This window comes from Kockiozyma suomiensis (assembly GCF_038497685.1).
Source record: "Kockiozyma suomiensis strain NRRL Y-17356 unplaced genomic scaffold V2V93scaffold_18, whole genome shotgun sequence".
In the NCBI taxonomy this organism is placed as follows: Eukaryota; Fungi; Ascomycota; class Lipomycetes; order Lipomycetales; family Lipomycetaceae; genus Kockiozyma; species Kockiozyma suomiensis.
The window spans coordinates 198,101-215,971 of record NW_027117681.1 but is presented as its reverse complement, the minus strand read 5'-3'; the positions used below and the strand labels follow the sequence as shown (position 1 = coordinate 215,971).

The following is a 17,871-nucleotide window of genomic DNA, read 5'->3' as shown; positions in this document are numbered from 1 at the left end:
ATAGTCGAGTTTGTGCCATGCCATTAATCTGCAGCTCTAAAATTCTGTATACTTTGATTTTACTCTTTGCGCTTCATACACAATAGCATCTACTGTCTCTCGCTTTCAGTAAATATAATAGAATATAGATTCTCGCCGAGAGTGTCTTAATCAACCACAGAGCACAATGCAAATTGCGGAACCTAAAATTAAAGTTCGATGATGGCCGAAATAAGTCACTCCACTATTTCTTTCTAGATTGGCCGTGTTTTTCTACACTCACTGTCAGCTACGTCATTGTCTCAAGGCGGCAAAACCAACTTTGAAGGTGTGTCAGCTTCTTCATTATGGTCGTAATCTTATCACGGGGATTATGAAATTGAAATCTGATTATGGGTGCACGACCCGCCCCAATATCATTCGAATTCAATATTAGCTAAGGCAGTCCTACTAATAAACTAGAACCCTTCAATATTTTTCAGCAACAGCAAAAAAAAAAAAACCTCATTTATTAGATTTAATATTAAAAAACATATCTCAATAATTATATATTTTATCTGCCTTAATACTTAAAAACCGACAACCAAGGTTATATACTCTGATACTAATAGATATACGAAGTATCGACAAGTGAAAAAAATAAATACAGCTATTTCTACTCAGCTTTCTTTTTCATGGACTTTTTCGGTACACGCATAAACCAGTAAAAGAAAATACCTCCAAAAACATTGAAAATAATGTATGCCCACATAAGACCAAAGTTTCGCCATCTGTGAGAGTAATTACTATTCACACTAGCCAAGAAGACATTGGTGGACTGGACAGTGCAAAACTGGCAGTCGGACGTAGCGTCAGGGTTTTTTAAGGAGCCACCTGCTGTAGCGATATAAGTCGACATGTAACCTTCACAGGTCATGCCCGAAGGAGGATCGAAAACCTTGTACTCAATATCAGAACACACGACATCGGTGTTAGCTACCGCGACCGATAGCATGCCATCGATAAGATATGTGAACGGCGACACGCGATACATGAAAATCCAAAACCCGGGCATGTTTTGCGGCGACGCCAATACACCACAGAAAATAAGGGTGAGCGAAAAGCACAAGTTGGAGAGGTTAGCAGCAGTATCTGCAAGATCGATACCAGCGACTACCATATGCGCAAAAGTCGATGTGAAAATCATAAAGACAAGGATGAGCAAAAACATTAACCCTCCGCGCTCTGCCACCGAATCGGTAGGTTCAGCGTTTTTGTACAAACCAATCGGATAATACCAACAAAAGTACATGGTTACCGCACAAATGATCTGCCACGGAATTTCAGCACAAATGTTGGACAACATGAACGCCTGCCATGAATAAGTCTTCGAGGGACGCTCACGAACTTCGTAAAGAGAACGCTGAGTGACAAAGTTTGGCATTAGCTGAGCGCAAATATTACCGAAGATCGTATACAACATGAAAATAGAAAACATCTGGTTCTGAAGACCCTGGAGCGAAGTTCCAGCATTATAGAAAGAAAAGCCGATAAAAAGAGCGGACACAGTCGACAAACCCATCTTAGACCATAAGTACGATGGAGTTCGATAATACTGCTGGCAAACACGAATAAACACCTCTCTAAACTGCTCAGCAAATCCAACTGAAAATTCTTTCGATGCAGTAGAATCTTCAGACTTTGGCAGTAGCGACAGTTCCGCCCTCATGTTGTCAATCTCAGCGCGAACAGCATCACGCTCAGGAGACGCCATCCAGACTTCAAACCAATCCTTAACAGCAACTGAACCGGGAGCAGCACCTACAACTTCAAGCATCCATTCAGCAGGATTAGCCTGAGGAGGGCACGGGTGCGACCCATTACGCTCAAAGTACGAGGTAAGAATAGACGAGTTCTGTCCAATCTCACCAAAATAGACAGTTTTTCCGCCTCGAGATAAAAAGAGGAGGCGATCAAATTCCTGGAAAAGAATAGCCGATGGCTGGTGAATAGTACAAAGAATAGCCTGACCACTGTTTGCGAGCTTTCGCATAAGCGAACAAATAGACCACGCCGTTTGCGAATCAAGACCAGAAGTAGGTTCATCAAGAAAGAGCAGAAGGGCAGGCTTGGCGGCAAGTTCGACACCAATAGTAAGTCGCTTACGCTGCTCGACATTAAGACCTTCACCAGGAACACCGACGACAGCATCGGCATAGGTTTCCATTTCCAAGATCTTAATAACTTCATCAACATAAGCAATTTTCTCGGACCGCGGGGTCGAAGCAGGCTGCCGAAGAAGGGCAGAAAAAGTGAGAGCCTCACGAACAGTGGAAGTGGACAAATGTAAATCCTGCTGCTGAACATACCCAGTCTTGCGCTGGAACGATGAATCGCGCTGATGGCCGTTGACAAGCATATCACCAGTGACAACACCCATAGTCACACGCGACGCCAAAACATCAAGAAGTGTAGTCTTACCGGCACCCGATGATCCCTAATTAAACTCATCTATTAGCTTCTTTGATTGAAACAGAAAAAAATAATAATCGAAAAGAGACGCACCATGAGAGCAGTCAGAGTTCCAGGCTTGACAAACCCGTCAACAAAGTTCAACAAGCGACGTGGCTCGCTCTTGATTTTGATATCGTAGCACACATCCTTCCAGAAAAAGATATCACTCTGCTTCTGAATGTTGATCTCCTCTGATGAAGAGTTTGAGTTGGTTCCATATTTTTGCTTTTCGTGAGGATTGCCACTCTCAATATCATCAGGAACGATGACAGCGGGAGGCAGCTGACCGCGCTTGAAGACAAGAACTTCACCCTTTGATCTTGCAGCCGCAATAAACTCAGTCGAAAGCAAGTATACGCCGCAGAAAAAGATAACAAAGCCCCAAGTGATACCCAGGTTACGCCACAAATGACCTTCAGTGTATCTGAAGCTCTCGCCGATGTAGTCATCACCCAGCACGTAGTCTTGACCGGCAATACTTCCTACAACGCTGCAGATTCGAGACGATGAAGGTACATTTTCATAAGCAGCACCAGATGGGATCAAGGACGAGCAAGGAAATTCACGATGACGGAACTCGTTGATCATTAGCGCTTCAAAGCCGTAAGCAATCGGGTCAAGATAGTTAAGCCACCGAGCCCAGCCGTGCATGTTATTAACCGGAATAGTGAATCCGGTGTAAATGACAAGGATGAGAATAAGCACACCAGCGGGAGCCATGGCCTGCGAAATAGATCTCGAACAAGCACCGATAGTTCGGAAAATCATAGACATTGCCATAACAACTGAGAACGAGAAGAGCAAGAAAATGAAAAAAGGTCCAACTTCTCGTCGCAAGTTGGTCATGAAGTACAATGTGAGATTGAATCCGATGCAGACTAGTAACTTCAGTGGCATATCACACAGCATAGACGATACTGCTTCTGTGAATGGATGGTAAAACGCGTAGCGGGTATGCTTTTCGACAATCGGTCGCTGAGCGTATAGTGACAAAATTTCAAGAGCAGATGAAAAGGCGTTAAGCAAAATGGAAAAGAAAAGTAAAGCACCGCGAGAATAAAACGAGCCCGTAACGGGAGAGAGATTATAAAAGACAGAAGAAACGACGAGAGCCAAAACAATATTGGAAAAGATAGTGGTAAAAAATAAAGTCCAGTCACCATTGAGACGCTGAAATCCACGAGAAACGCAAAGCTTGATTTGCATGGCCACAGAGATAGTGTACGGAGACTTGACTGAGATGTGGTCTGATTGATTAGCCTTACGAGAGGCAACGAACGACTCAAGGTTTGAACCGTTAACAGGGTACTTCTCTTCAAAGCTGTCAATCTCTTGACTGAGCGCGCGATAAATATCACTCTCCTTGAACCTGGCGGCAAACTCATCCGGAGTACGCGGAACACGGTTCTCAAATCCAGCACGAGGAATACGCTCGGCCGGGTTAGTAAGCGAAGTCAAGAAATCTCCAGTGGTCTGGCGAGCGGGGCACTCAAAACCCATATCAATGAAGAAGTTCTTGGCAAGGCGAGTCGAGCCGAAGTAAATTTGACGACCCTCGTAGAGCACAACGACCTTGTCAAACTCATCATAGGCATCCTGCGAAGCCTGATACAGAGACACCAGAGAGGTAGTCTTGGTAGTGCGGGCGAAAAGCTTGAGGTTGCGGATAAAAGTCAAGGCAGTAGCCGAGTCAAGACCACGGGTTGAGTTATCCCAGCACTGAAGAGGAGCACCTCCAAGCATGGCTTCAGCAATAGAAACACGCTTGCGTTCACCACCAGATACACCACGAACAAAGTCATCGCCAACCTTAGTGTTGATTGTGTGCGTCAAACCAAGCATTGCCATGACAACGTCGCGCATGTGCTCGGCGTATCGATCACGGGAGACACCGGGGATACGGTTGGAAGGAGTACGCGCAAGAGCAGCAAACTTGAGAGTTTGACCCACAGTCAGATGTGGGAAGTGCACATCAGTCTCGGCATTGTAGAGAACTTCACCGCGGAATTGGGAGCGGATGAGATTGAATGGTACACCTATGAGTAAACTGTTAGGATGATTTGGGATATTTTTTTCTTTTTTTTTTTTTTTATAATTAACAGAAATGAAGCATACCTTGATAGTTGAGGTGACTGTCGTTGTCAACATAGTATCCATGAGTTTCACCCGAGATTGTTTTCAGAAAGGTGGAACAGCCACTGGAAAATAATGACAACGTTAGGAAAAGAAAAAAAGAGGAACAAAAAAAAGATTTGCGAATTAAACATCTCATGATATAACACATACGATCCAGGACGGCCCAGAACCATCAACATTTCACCGGGATTCAGCACGCCATCAAAATTTCTTAAAATATCAATTCGCTGGCGATTTCCCTTGTGAAGAGAGTTGAGGATAGTGGAGCCAATTTTAAGAACTGCATTGACAACGGTCATCTGATAATCAGAACCCGTACCAAATCCATATGCCGAGAGATTACGGAAACAGACGCCAGCAGTGCGAATTGGATAGGCAGCAGGGTCACGGCGACCGATGTCAAGCAATGTGTCGACGAAGAAGGACGCGGAGAAGGAGTCCGAGAAAGGGTCGAGGCGGGGATCAGAAGAGGAGTCCAGAAAAGGATTGAGACCATCTTTAGGAGCAACTGCATGGTCTGAGTAAGTGGACAGATGTGAAATCTGACGAGCAAGACGGGTAACGCGCTCGTCAAAGCCATCATCGAAGGCGCCGTCAACGGTAGCATTATCAGCGCTTATCGGCACAGGTTGACCATCATGTTGCTGCGGTAAAGCAGAGGATGGGACCCATCCGTCGGGAAGAGCGGATTTCTCGTCGACCATTGATTTGACAGAACAAGAGAAGATACCGCGAGGGGTAGATGGGAATTGGAGCTGAGAGACAGAAAAGAACAAGTCAGAAACAGCGGCCGACGGGCTCTTTTTGAGCACCACGCGCGCCCATAGCTCATTTTCGAGGCGTTCGACAGGTTGTCGAATCGATTCAAGAATAAGCCTTGCTGCTATGGAGGCAGTGCGCCGCATACTTTGAGGCTGTTATTCCAGGGTTTGCTCACATGTATGTAGGGTTTTAGGGTTTCTGGGGCAGATGACGGATTCAGTCGGCAGGCCTCAGATTTACAGAAAAACAGATTATCATCGTCATTACACAGAAGATGGCAAGCCAACAATAGAAGTAGATCTAAGCAATGGTAGGTATCGACAGTATGGGAAAGAGAAGATATGCCGTTGCGACGCTTGAGAGCGAGTGATAGTTGGACTATAATGGATTAGCAACCAAGCAGCGAGTGCTGACTGCGATTCCACCGGAACTCGGCATTGGCAGTTTGCTGACAGTAGCTAAAAATTGAAATAAGACCTAATTTACAGGAGAAGGTCCCCGATCTGTAATCTATTTTAGAGCGCGGAATTGCGTTGGCAACTAACGAGCACCCGCGGCCAGAAAAATACTCCTTGGTATCAGCCTGGGCAGCCGCATATTGTGAGGCGCGGATGCCGGACGGTGCGGCTGCCGTGACCGGAAGCTTGATGTCAGCGCAGATTGAAGGACGGTCATGTAGCCGGGCGTCTGACTGAGAGATCACTTGATAGAGATTGTGAAAACGGTCAGCAATAGATATAGAAAATGTAAACATATACGAGGGCTACGGATGAGTGTGTGAGAAAACAACACAGAGCATCTGCTCGATAGTGCTCTCGGTCGAGCTGGTCCCGGGGCACGGGATACAAGAAATTACCACACTCCACTATCTTGTGTCGAGCGACACCGAATACGAGCAAGTGTTTGTGTCGCGCCTGCAAACAAACAAAGAATGTACTCAGCACGCCTAATTCTCTCCCTCTCCTGCGCATAATCGCTGGGTTTTTTTTTATACTCTTACTTGTAAATTTTTTCTGACTCGTAATGACTAATTTTCTACCTTATTTTGGTGAGGGTGGATCGCAGAAGCCTGGTGTGACTAATCTTGGCTCGAAGTGGCGACTTCGCGCGCTGCTCTTCTCGGGAAACCGCTCTCCCGCGCTTACTTTCATCTGCGCGCGCTCGGCGATCTAACTCCGCCCCGGCAAAGTCACGTGCATTTTTGCGCCGCATCATCACTGCTCTCCGTCTTCACGTGATTATGTAACGAACCCTGTTATGCTGATGAACTACCCCATACTGGAGCACTTTGCTAGCGATGGTTACCCAGCAGTGACTCGGCAGTCTTGATATTGCCCTTGTCTGATCGTCTCATGGTTTTATGGCGTTCTCTGTCTTTATTTCGAGCGATAAGAGCAGTAGGGCTGGGATCGCAGCCAGAGACGTATGTTAGCTGCCATGCCGCGTCTGTGTCGCCAAGTGTCGACCCACTCAACTGTAAGGCGCGGACCAGTGCCAGACTGTTCTTCCGGCGCAAAGTAAATATAACTAAGTCTATCGCTCTTCTTCGGCGCTTCTCTCCTTCACCTCTCCACTTCTCTTTCTCTTCGCACCTTTCCCTTTGCACGCGTGAAGCGCAATGGACAACATCGACCTCGAGAAGAAGCCGCCCTCGGACTCTAGTCCTGAAGAAGATGAGTCTGTGAACCTCAGCGATGACAACACGCCTGTTCTTAACCTCGCCCGTCAGCTTTCTCAGCTATCTGTTTCTAGTACCAACTTTACACCCGGTACAGATGTCAATCCGTTTCTAGACTCCTCCAAGGATCCCCGTCTAGACCCCTTCAGTAAGCAGTTCTCTGCCTCTTTCTTTGTGAAAGCTCTTCTAGACATTGGCTCGCGCGACCCCGAGACGTTCCCTGTCCGCACCGCCGGCATTGCCTTCCGTAATCTCTCTGCCTATGGATTCGGCTCTACTGCCGACTTTCAAAAAACCGTCGTCAATGTTTTTCTTGATGGTCTTAACAGTCTTGCCTCTCTTGTTACGCGCAACAAGGGACGTCGTATTGACATTCTGCGCAACTTCGAAGGTGTCTTGCAGCCTGGTGAAATGCTAATGGTCCTTGGCCGTCCTGGATCGTATGTCAGAACTATTTGTTTGCTTTCTAAAAGAAGCTTTGCTAATGTTTGTATTATAGTGGTTGTTCTACTTTCCTCAAAACGGTTGCTGGTGACACTCATGGCTACTATGTTACTGATGACTCTCACCTGAACTACCAAGGTGTCCCCTCTGAGCTTATTCGTACTCAGTTCCGTGGCGAAGTCATTTACAATGCTGAGGTTGATATTCATTTCCCTCACTTGACCGTCGGTCAGGCTCTCTACTTTGCAGCACTGGCCCGTACTCCCAAGAATCGCGTCACGGGTGTTTCGCGCGAGCGCTATGCCGAGCACATGCGCGACGTTGTCATGGCAATGCTTGGTTTGACGCACACAATCAACACTAAGGTTGGCAATGAATACGTCCGCGGTGTATCTGGTGGTGAACGAAAGCGTGTTTCTATTGCTGAAGCCATGCTTGGAGGTGCTCCTCTTCAGTGCTGGGATAACTCAACCCGTGGTCTTGACTCGGCTACTGCCTTGACTTTTATCCGCAACCTCAAGCTTTTCGCCCGCACTACCAAGACTACCTCTCTGGTGTCTCTGTATCAGGCTTCGCAGGATGCCTATGATGAGTTTGACAAGGTTATTGTGCTCTACGAGGGTCGTCAAATCTACTTTGGCTCGACCCGCCTTGCCAAGGACTTTTTCATTGATATGGGTTTCGAGTGCCCCGCTCGCCAGACCACTGGAGATTTCTTGACTTCGCTTACTAACCCGGCCGAGCGTATTCCTCGTGCTGGATTCGAGAACCGCGTTCCGCGTACTCCGGATGAGTTTGCTCAGCGATGGCAAGAAAGCCAGCTGCGTACTAGCATTGTTAAGGAGATTGATGAGTTCGATCAAACCTATCCTCTTCGTGGCGAGGCGCTTGACCAATTCTACAAGTCGCGACAGGCTAACCAGTCTGGCAGGATCTCTGTCAAGTCGTCTTACACCATCTCCTATGCTATGCAAGTAAAGCTCTGCGTCATGCGCGGTTTCCAGCGAGTTAAAGGTGATCCTTCGATTGCCATCTTGACCGTCGTCTTCAACTTTATTCTCTCTCTCGTTATCTCTTCGGTCTTCTATAACTTGCCTGTCAATACTGGCTCATTCTACTCTCGTGGTGCTTTACTTTTCTTTGCCGTCCTGACTAACGCTTTCTCTTCTGCTCTCGAAATTTTGACTTTGTATGCTCAGCGTCCAATTGTCGAGAAGCACACTCGATATGCGTTCTATCATCCTTCGGCGGAATCAATTGCAAACATGCTTTGTGATTTACCTACCAAAATAGTCAATTGTCTAGCTGTTAATCTCTCGTTGTACTTCATGACCAACCTTCGACGTGAGCCTGGAGCCTTCTTCACATTCCTTTTATTTTCATTCACCTGTGTTATTACTATGTCTATGATCTTCCGTTTTATTGGCTCGATCACAAGAACGATTTCTCAGGCTATGGCTCCCGCTGGTGTGTTCATGCTTTTGTTGGTCATTTATACCGGCTTTGCTATTCCTACGAGAAACATGCACGGATGGTTCCGATGGATGAACTACCTTGACCCTATCGCTTACGCGTTTGAGAGTTTTATGGTCAACGAGTTCCGCAATCGACAGTTTCCTTGCTCAGTCTTTGTTCCTTCCGGTGCTCTTTACGAAGATGTTCCGCTGGCCAATAAGATTTGTTCTGTTTCTAGTTCAGTTGTCGGTCGAGACTATGTCGATGGAGATGACTACATCAATGTCACTTATCAGTACTATGCCTCTCACATTTGGCGTAATTTAGGTATTATGATTGCTTTCCTTGTCGCCTTTGCGTTCTTCCATCTTTTGGCTGCCGAATACATTCAGTCCGCTCGCTCCAAAGGTGAAATCCTTGTTTTCAAGCGCGGAGAAGTACCTGATCACATGATGCACACCAAGCAAGATGAAGAGTCGAATGGCGTAATGAGCTACGCCAATAGCTCAGACTCTGCAGAAAAGTCTCAGCCTTCTCCCAATAACGAGAGCACTGAGAAGATTAACATCCAGAAGCACAGTGATATTTTCTTTTGGAAAGATGTGTGCTATGATATTAAGATTAAAGGTGCGCCTCGCAGGCTTTTGAATCATGTCGATGGATTTGTCAAGCCTGGTACTTTGACTGCTCTTATGGTATGTTTGGAATAAGAAAAAAAGGGTTTACCTAGCTCAGCAACTAATCTTGTATATAATTTAGGGTGCCTCTGGTGCCGGTAAGACCACGCTTCTTGATGTTCTTGCTTCGCGTGTGACTATGGGTGTTGTCACTGGAGGCATGTTTGTCAATGGTCACCAGCGTGATTCTTCTTTTCAGCGTAAAACCGGATATGTACAGCAGCAGGATTTGCATCTGTCAACTTCGACTGTTCGTGAGGCCCTTACTTTCTCTGCCGTCCTCCGCCAGCCTGCTCATATCCCCCACGCTGAAAGGATTGCCTATGTTGATGAGGTTATTAGTATCCTTGAGATGGAGACTTATGCTGATGCTGTTGTTGGTGTCCTCGGTGAAGGTCTTAACGTCGAACAGCGCAAGCGTCTTACAATTGGTGTTGAGCTTGCTGCCAAGCCTGAACTCTTACTCTTCCTTGACGAGCCTACTTCTGGTCTTGACTCACAAACTGCCTGGTCAATTCTTACATTATTGAAGAAACTTGCTGCCAGTGGACAGGCTATTTTATGTACTATCCATCAGCCGTCTGCCATGCTTTTCCAGGAATTTGACCGATTGCTGTTTTTGATGTCGGGTGGTCGTACTGCTTATTTTGGTCTTATTGGCGAGAACTCGAAAACTTTGATCGACTACTTTGAGCGCGGAGGTGCTCACCCTTGCCCGTCTTTTGCCAATCCTGCAGAATGGATGCTTGAAGTTGTTGGTGCCGCCCCTGGTTCAGTAGCTGTTCGCGACTGGGCAGAATGCTGGTCTGAGAGTCCTGAGCGTGTGGCTGTCCGCCAGGAAATTGATAATATGAAGGAAGAACTTTCAAAGCTGCCGGTCACTACGTCAAAGGCTGACCACCGCGAGTTTGCTTCTACCCCTTGGACTCAGTTCCGTGAAGTTCTGATCCGTGTATCCCAGCAGTATTACCGTACCCCTTCTTACATCTGGTCTAAGCTTGGACTGTGCTTCTTTTGTGCCTTCTTTATTGGATTTTCCTTTTGGAAAGCCGGTACATCGCTTCAGGGATTGCAGAACCAAATGTTCTCCATTTTCATGCTTTACACAATTTTCGGAAACGTTTGCGCACAGCTCATGCCTAATTTCACTACTCAGCGTTCGTTATACGAGGTCCGCGAGCGACCCTCGAAAACTTACTCTTGGCAGACATTCATGGCTGCCAACGTTGTAGCCGAGATTCCTTGGCAAATCCTGGCTGGCGTAATGTCGTTTTTGACTTGGTACTATCCTATTGGATTGCAGAGGAATGCCATTGTCGCGCACCAGACCAGCGAGCGTGCAGGACTTATGTTTCTTACGATTTTGCAGTTTATGATTTTCACGTCTACTTTTGCTCACATGGCTGTCGCCGGTATAGAAATTGCTGATAACGCTGCATCGTTGGCTACTTTGATTTTCTCGCTTTGTCTGATATTTTGTGGTGTGCTTGCTACTCCAGCTCAGATGCCCGGGTTTTGGATTTTCATGTATCGTGTTTCGCCATTCACCTACTTTGTTGACAGCATGTTATCGCTCGGTGTTGCCAATACCGAAGTGCAGTGCTCCGATATCGAATACCTTACAATCCCTCCTGTCGATGGCATGACTTGCGGGCAGTACCTTGGAGCGTATACTGAAGCTGCGGGAGGTAATCTTCTCAATCCGGATTCGACTAGTGATTGCAAGTACTGCACTGTGAAGAGCACAAACACATTCTTGGCGTCCGTATCGGCGAGTTATTCTCATAGATGGAGAAACTTTGGGTTCTTGTGGGTCTACATTATTGTCAATTGCTTTGGAGCACTGTTCTTCTATTGGTTGGTTAGAGTGCCAAAGTCCTGGAAGAAAAAATCAGAGGCGTGAATAAGCAAGCAGCATAGAGCAATTTTATATTTTTTTTTGATTCCTCTCATCGTTGTCGATTTTGTTTTTAATATCATATTAATCAGTTAGATATGTTGCTCGTTTGCGATCTAGTGTTGAAATTATAGAGAAAGGGTCTACAATGACAGTGATATGTAATTATTTAGCATCATTAAAATATTTGTTTGTCAAAATATGTTGATGATTTGAAAATTAATGCAGTCATAAAAATAAAATCATTATTTTTCACTCTTTTACCGGGGAAGGTGCAAATACATGTATCTGAAATTCGATGTACTCTACTGCTTTTATTTGATCTCATCTTCAAAATAATAAATTTTGACAGGGTTTAGTAGAATGATGACTACGTCAAGAAGACGGTGAAAGCAACTCCGTAATCGCCGCTCGAACGTGGAAGCGATTAAAAAATGTGGCAATCAAAAGTCAAAACAACATGCTGTCGGAGAGCATCGGCTCCGGTGCCCCGGTGCGCGCAAAATGGGTATCTCTGTGAGTTGGCCAGTGTGCGGCTCTTCAAGCTCCGGTTGGCGGCAACTTCCAGTTCCGAGAGGCGCAGTCGATTCATCCACTCCCTCGGCCGAGAATTCTTGAAACTGAGATATGGCAATTTATGCCAGATAAAAACTTTATTGGTTTTGCATTGTAGGTTTTTCTGTCTATTACAGCGCACTCTCCTTGACTGCGTAAGCTCCGGAAGTTTCGACGCGAATAGAATCTAATGGATTCACGGGTGTGCTATCAACTAAAATTGCAGTTTATATGAAATTCCAAAAAAATGCATTCTTCTAATAAAAATTTAAAAAAAAACAAGAAAATTCTATCGCCTCGGGTGCTCAATCAACGCAAACTCATCATCATCCACAGAATAGCCATGAGGATACGATCCGCCCTGCTCTGGCATTGTAGCAAAGGATATTCCCATCACCATATCCTCCCCATCTTCAGACTCATATGGATTCCGTCTGTCACCTCCAATCTGCTCCTGAGAAGATAAATTAAAATCCGGCGACGACTCGCCGTACTGCGTCGTCGGCATTGACGTGCTCCGCGTGGTCGGGGTGTGGAATCTTCCATAACTGACGGCCTCTGCTGAAGATGACTGTGCAATAGCAAAAGGATTTTGAGTAGATGTCTCGTCTGATGTGAAGCTATGTTTGTCAAGCTCGGATCCTCGCCCGGATTGGTTTAGGCTTGCTTCATCTTTATCTGATGGTCTGAAATTAGGATCATTCTGGTAGTTGACAATATCAAGCGCCTCCTCATCAACAATCTCAAACTCGCCGTCAAGTCGCGAATGACGATTAGCCAATCTGTCGTCCTCGTCGCCACCAGCATACAAGCTTGCCAATATCTGTTCTAGGAATTCACCTGCCTCTTTCTTCACCATCGGCACAATCAACTTGCGGTATAGCGCGGGATTTCCAAACTCGATGCGTAAGTCAGCATTATGCAAAAGTTCGCCGCCGCTGTGCTGTCCATGGTCAGATTCTATCACTGTCTCATCATCGTCTCCTCCGTACATTGTGCCAGTCATACCCGGTACCGCGCTACTAGCATCGTACTTCATCGGTCGCGAGAGCCTGTAGTATGAGAATACTTTGAATGCAATCAGAGCCGGAAACAGAGGCAGCATGCCTATTGCTACCTTCCAACCGCCTTGTACCCAAGTCACCAAAAACATTGCAAGATTACCAAGACCCACACTGAAAAGTGTACGATTGAACAGATCTTTCCAAAATGAGCCATCGCTTTCGACCTTTGGTACATACACATATAGCAATGTGTACTTCTTCAGAAATGTGTCGATCGTGAAATAGAAGCATGTGACAACCAGAATAATTGGTTGAATTGTTGTGAATGTCAACGCGATAGTAGAATAAAACAATAACCAGTTTATATGTGACGCGTAATCAAACTCCGGAGGCGCGGTCCAACGGATAAGTTTTCGGGGCGTAGGCGACAGGAATCGTTTAGCAAATGACCGAACGATAAGGCCCCAGATCTGAATTAAATCAAGCATTGCTCCGATATTTGATCTCACAATATACATAATCCAAAAGGAAGAGATATTGATGATCGAGCTTGAAATCTGCTGTGCAAGATCCAGTGAATCAAACACTTGTCTCGCCGACATATCTGGAGATGATTTTGACAATTCGATAACCTGCGATACAGCTGACCATGCCACGCTGAATATCGTAAATACAAATAAATTGTTGAACACAAAAAAAAAGTACAGCTTTCGAAGAGTGTTGCGTTCGCGCATAGACTTTGTCAAAGTACCCTGAAAAGCTGAGATCCTGCGCATAATTATTGGGAAAATTAAGAAAACGGCAGATGTCAACGCTGGAGCGACAAAACCTTGCAAAAATGATAGAAAAGATTGATGGTTATTCGTAAACGTGCCGAATCCGTCCCAAAGCTGCAAAAAAAAAGAGGAATTAATAACCAGCCATTCTCAATATACAAATTGAAAGTAAACATACCACGCCAATTCGGGATATTTGCGATAAAAAGGTACCAATAAATGCATTGGGCACAATCCATCCCACGCAGAAAATAGTGAATAGAGCGTTACCCCAGTACTTTTGCTGTATGCGTTCTTTAGATGTCAATTCAATGTTATCCCACAAAATATCGTTCCTACGCGGTGCCAATCGCACACGGGCAGATCCCAATATCCGACGGCCTGAGCCCGCCTTTGCAGCCATGCTTGCATCTGCCGCAGTCGGATAAGATGCAAATCCGTACGGCATCTCACGCCTGCTATCGACACTCTTTCGCGCCAACGCGATCTTGTGGTCAAAATCACGAATTTTTGTGATTAGATAGTCTATTGCATCAACCTTGGCTCTGCTTCCGTCTGCAAATCTATCACCTTTGTCTAGTCGCATCGTTGGTCTGTTTGGAGGCAAATTGTTGACATCCTTGAGATACTTGGAAAGCACTTTTTCTAGCCTAAACACACATTCTTCGCGCTTGTTCACAAGAGTTCCCAAGCCTTTGACATTTCTTCCTATGAATACTTGATCAATCTTCGTGTTCCTACTCACGCTGTCTAAAATTTCTAGAATTCCCTCCCTTGTCCGATATTTCTTGGTTAATTCGGTAAGTAGAACCGAACGGGCATGCAGGCTGGATTGGTAATCGATAGAACTGTAATAGCTCCTGCGAAGTTGCAAAATCTCTCGATACGTCTTCCATAAGAAGAGGCACACTATTCCGTCAAATATATATGCAAGAATCACATGGGCTACCATTGGCGCGCCAGAAATCAAGGTTGGAGTCATCAGAATGAATGCATCTGATGCCGATGTGGTCGCTGCCCGTGAATTCTTTAATGATAGTGCAACATTTACAGGGATAGCAATCGCTACACCTAAAACTGCCAAGCAGAGAAAAATGAGGCAGTTCATTTTCATAAACTTGAGGTATACGACGAGATCAAGTCCTAGGAGGAACAGCAGATCGGACTCCTTCAGCTTGTAAACCTGCATCATCCAGTGAAAGTAACCACCTCGTAATCTTGGCATGGTTGATATACTAGACGACGACGATCTAGATTTTATCCTAGTCTTGGGTGCATATATTATCGAATTTTGAGGACGAAGAAGACAAAATAGCGCAAAGATGGCTGCCGACGAACCTAGCGATATTAAGAGACCAACCCAGACAGCTCGCCCATTAAATTTGGCTCTAAAAACAAAAATTAGACTCTCTCGTATAGTAGAATAAGAGTAATATACTCACGCGACAAACGAGTTTTGGAGCATGTCCTGTTCAAATATGAGTTAGTATCTTCGAAGTCAGATCTGCAGCAAAATTAGCCAACTCACCAAAAGAAGCTGGTTTTTGTCTTCTTCGCGGACAACGAGTATATTCGTAGAATCCATATTAAATCCTGATACTTCTTGTCTTTGCTGTGCTTGTCGGCCCTTGTATTTGTATAGGGAAAGTATACAATAGTTGGGCTTGGGAAAAATAGGTGCGCAGCAGAAGTCCTCGATGCCCCAAAAGGATGGTGACGTCGATGTCTACCATTAAGCCTTTTGCCACTACTTTTTGGTGGAAAGTCTCTAATAGTAGACAGCTGTTGAGATAATGGGGCAATTCAGGGGAAACCTAACCATTTGCAGTTTAGTGTATATTCAAAATCGCTCGCTTGGGATTTAACATTAAACGTTAATTATGATTTGCAATGGCTTGTTGCTAGGAATCTATTCAATTAGCTGGCATGGTTCTACTATATATGACTATTGAATCTATAATTTCTGCAGGGGTTTAGAGGACAGGCATTGAAAGAGAGTCGGACTTCTTGATGTAACACTATATCTCCAGTTCCGGGGTGTCTCCGCTGTCAAGGCGCGTATCAGACCTCGCCTTCAATCTTAATCAAATGAGGTTTAAACAGCATCATTAAACCTCCTTATTTTTAATGCTTTCATATTAAACCAGAGTAAACGAATACTAGTCCAAGAATTAATCAATAGACCGTTTTATCTAAACCCAGCTCCGCTCTGTTTTATGTTGAAATTCGTTCTCAACAAAGTATAAGGCCAACATGTAATGGATTAACTGACCAAAACCCAGAGCAAAAAGAAAATCTAAATAATCATTAGTCTTATCACCACCTAAAACATATGGTAAAAATCGAATATTCTCACAATTATAATGCCAAACACGCGAACCATTAGCCATCGGTTGCTTGAAACTGTTGCAAAATACTTCAAAAGCTCCCTCTGTGCACCAGAAATATTGATAGCAATATCTTCAGTATCAGCATCAATTCTACAATGCAAATAAAAATAAAAAAAAGTTAGCATTTGAAAATAAGCTTAACAACAAGACCTGCTTCAGCCAGCTTACCGTTGCACCACCTCTCTCTGCTCGGCGACCATGGTCGCCAGCTGCGAAAAGATACCGCCGAGCTCATTTATTGTACTCTCAATGGCTTCGATAGCAGTATTTCGCTCACTTATATAAGTGTCTTGCTGTTCTTCTAACATCATAAGACTTTGCTGCTGGTCGGGCAGCGTGAGATATTCTCCGTCACTGTTCTTCGAGCCGTAAGGATTCTCTGGATTTCCGGTAGCGCCATAAGGGTTCTCCAGACTGCTTGTGCCACCATTTGCTTGCGCATATAAAGGAGATGCTGATTGAAAGTTGGCTAAAGTCGAGTTAGATCTATCTGTGATAGAAGGAAATGCAATTCACGTACGATCTTTGACAGCTGCTGAGCTTGACGAGATGAATTGCTCGGTACGCGTCTTGGAAGCTTGTATATTCTGAATTTCAAAAAAATCTTAGTAAGAAGGTTGTTGGACTATAGCATTGGTTCCGTCAAAACATACCTTTGTCCGCACTTCCAGAACTTCTCGAAATCCAGCAGTAACATCCGTAAGTTTTCCCTGTAATAATACAACCACGTTCTCAGAGTGTTCGTCAACTTGGCTCTCGCCTTTGCGACCCCAATGCTTTTTTCCCGTTTTGACAAAATTTTGCAGCTCTGATATACTGGTGTTGATCTTTGCAAGGTCTTGTTTAATGACGTAAGTGAGTTGGGCAATCTCAACCGGCTTATCGTCAAATAATGTTTTCCTTTTGGCCACTAAATAAAGCAAATTAGATTAGTATATTGATATGTAATAAAACCTTGATATGAGATGGAATTCACGAACACTGCGCCAGCCGTTGAAGTTTGTTCATTGCGCTATTGATATCCTTGCTGATGCTAGCTGCTCTCATAGCAAACTCAGTCCGTTGGCCTCTTGTCCGAATTGCATTTCCATCAGATGGAGGAGGTGGTGAATTTGGTGCTAATAGCTGACTACGGGCTGCCGACGCAGTCGAGCTGCTTATCCGTGATATGGCCGCCACACAGGACCGGAACTCCGCTGTACGATCTTGGATTGCGACTGCCATCCTCTTTGTTTCCTCACTTCAAATATTATCAAGTATAGAGCTGATCCAATAAAATGTGAACGATTGAAATATGACAGCGAAAGGTATAGATTTGAAAGATAAAGCGGTTCTCAGGGTTCTGCGCGGCAAGAGAAAGACGTGGTCGAAAGCGGCACTACTGAAATGGTGGGTAAAAATTGCAAGCCAGAGATTTCAAACAGTTATTCTGCCACGTAGTCAGGTAGTCAAGTTCTCGAGATTCAATGTCTCTTTCTAATCAATAAGAAGCAGCTAGTGGTTGAGTATTCGCCAAGTATTGAGACTGCTGCTGCTGCTCAAAGGCTTCTCGCGGCGCAAAACAAGGCGTCTGAGACCAGCCGCGTCGAAATAGCCCTTGCCCTGACAATACTCATTTACCACTC

The 17,871-nt window shown here is 45.1% G+C and overlaps 4 protein-coding genes across 4 annotated transcripts; 1 reads left to right on the top strand and 3 right to left on the bottom strand.

Moving 5' to 3' along the window:
• Positions 1–482: 482 nt before the first annotated feature.
• V2V93DRAFT_376207 (ABC-2 type transporter-domain-containing protein) lies at positions 483–5,383 on the bottom strand. Its single transcript, XM_066911683.1, has 4 exons — positions 4,759–5,383; positions 4,588–4,670; positions 2,524–4,508; positions 483–2,455 (listed from the first exon to the last, which is right to left on the bottom strand). Exons 1-4 carry the CDS (start codon positions 5,310–5,312, stop codon positions 635–637), a joined length of 4,443 nt encoding a protein of 1,480 aa, XP_066763280.1. The 5' UTR covers positions 5,313–5,383; the 3' UTR covers positions 483–634.
• Positions 5,384–6,533: 1,150 nt separating this feature from the next.
• V2V93DRAFT_376203 (ABC-2 type transporter-domain-containing protein) lies at positions 6,534–11,885 on the top strand. Its single transcript, XM_066911682.1, has 3 exons — positions 6,534–7,488; positions 7,548–9,642; positions 9,707–11,885. The coding sequence occupies exons 1-3, from the start codon at positions 6,989–6,991 to the stop codon at positions 11,525–11,527; spliced, it is 4,416 nt and encodes a 1,471-aa protein (XP_066763279.1). The 5' UTR covers positions 6,534–6,988; the 3' UTR covers positions 11,528–11,885.
• A 423-nt stretch (positions 11,886–12,308) lies between these two features.
• Positions 12,309–15,514, bottom strand: V2V93DRAFT_376202 (uncharacterized protein). The gene is made up of 4 exons (XM_066911681.1): positions 15,385–15,514; positions 15,299–15,324; positions 14,035–15,244; positions 12,309–13,970 (listed from the first exon to the last, which is right to left on the bottom strand). Exons 1-4 carry the CDS (start codon positions 15,439–15,441, stop codon positions 12,366–12,368), a joined length of 2,898 nt encoding a protein of 965 aa, XP_066763278.1. The 5' UTR covers positions 15,442–15,514; the 3' UTR covers positions 12,309–12,365.
• A 190-nt stretch (positions 15,515–15,704) lies between these two features.
• On the bottom strand, positions 15,705–17,775 carry V2V93DRAFT_376197 (t-SNARE). Its single transcript, XM_066911680.1, has 6 exons — positions 17,227–17,775; positions 16,900–17,156; positions 16,767–16,833; positions 16,415–16,715; positions 16,213–16,336; positions 15,705–16,152 (listed from the first exon to the last, which is right to left on the bottom strand). The coding sequence occupies exons 1-6, from the start codon at positions 17,468–17,470 to the stop codon at positions 16,120–16,122; spliced, it is 1,026 nt and encodes a 341-aa protein (XP_066763277.1). The 5' UTR covers positions 17,471–17,775; the 3' UTR covers positions 15,705–16,119.
• Positions 17,776–17,871: the final 96 nt, after the last annotated feature.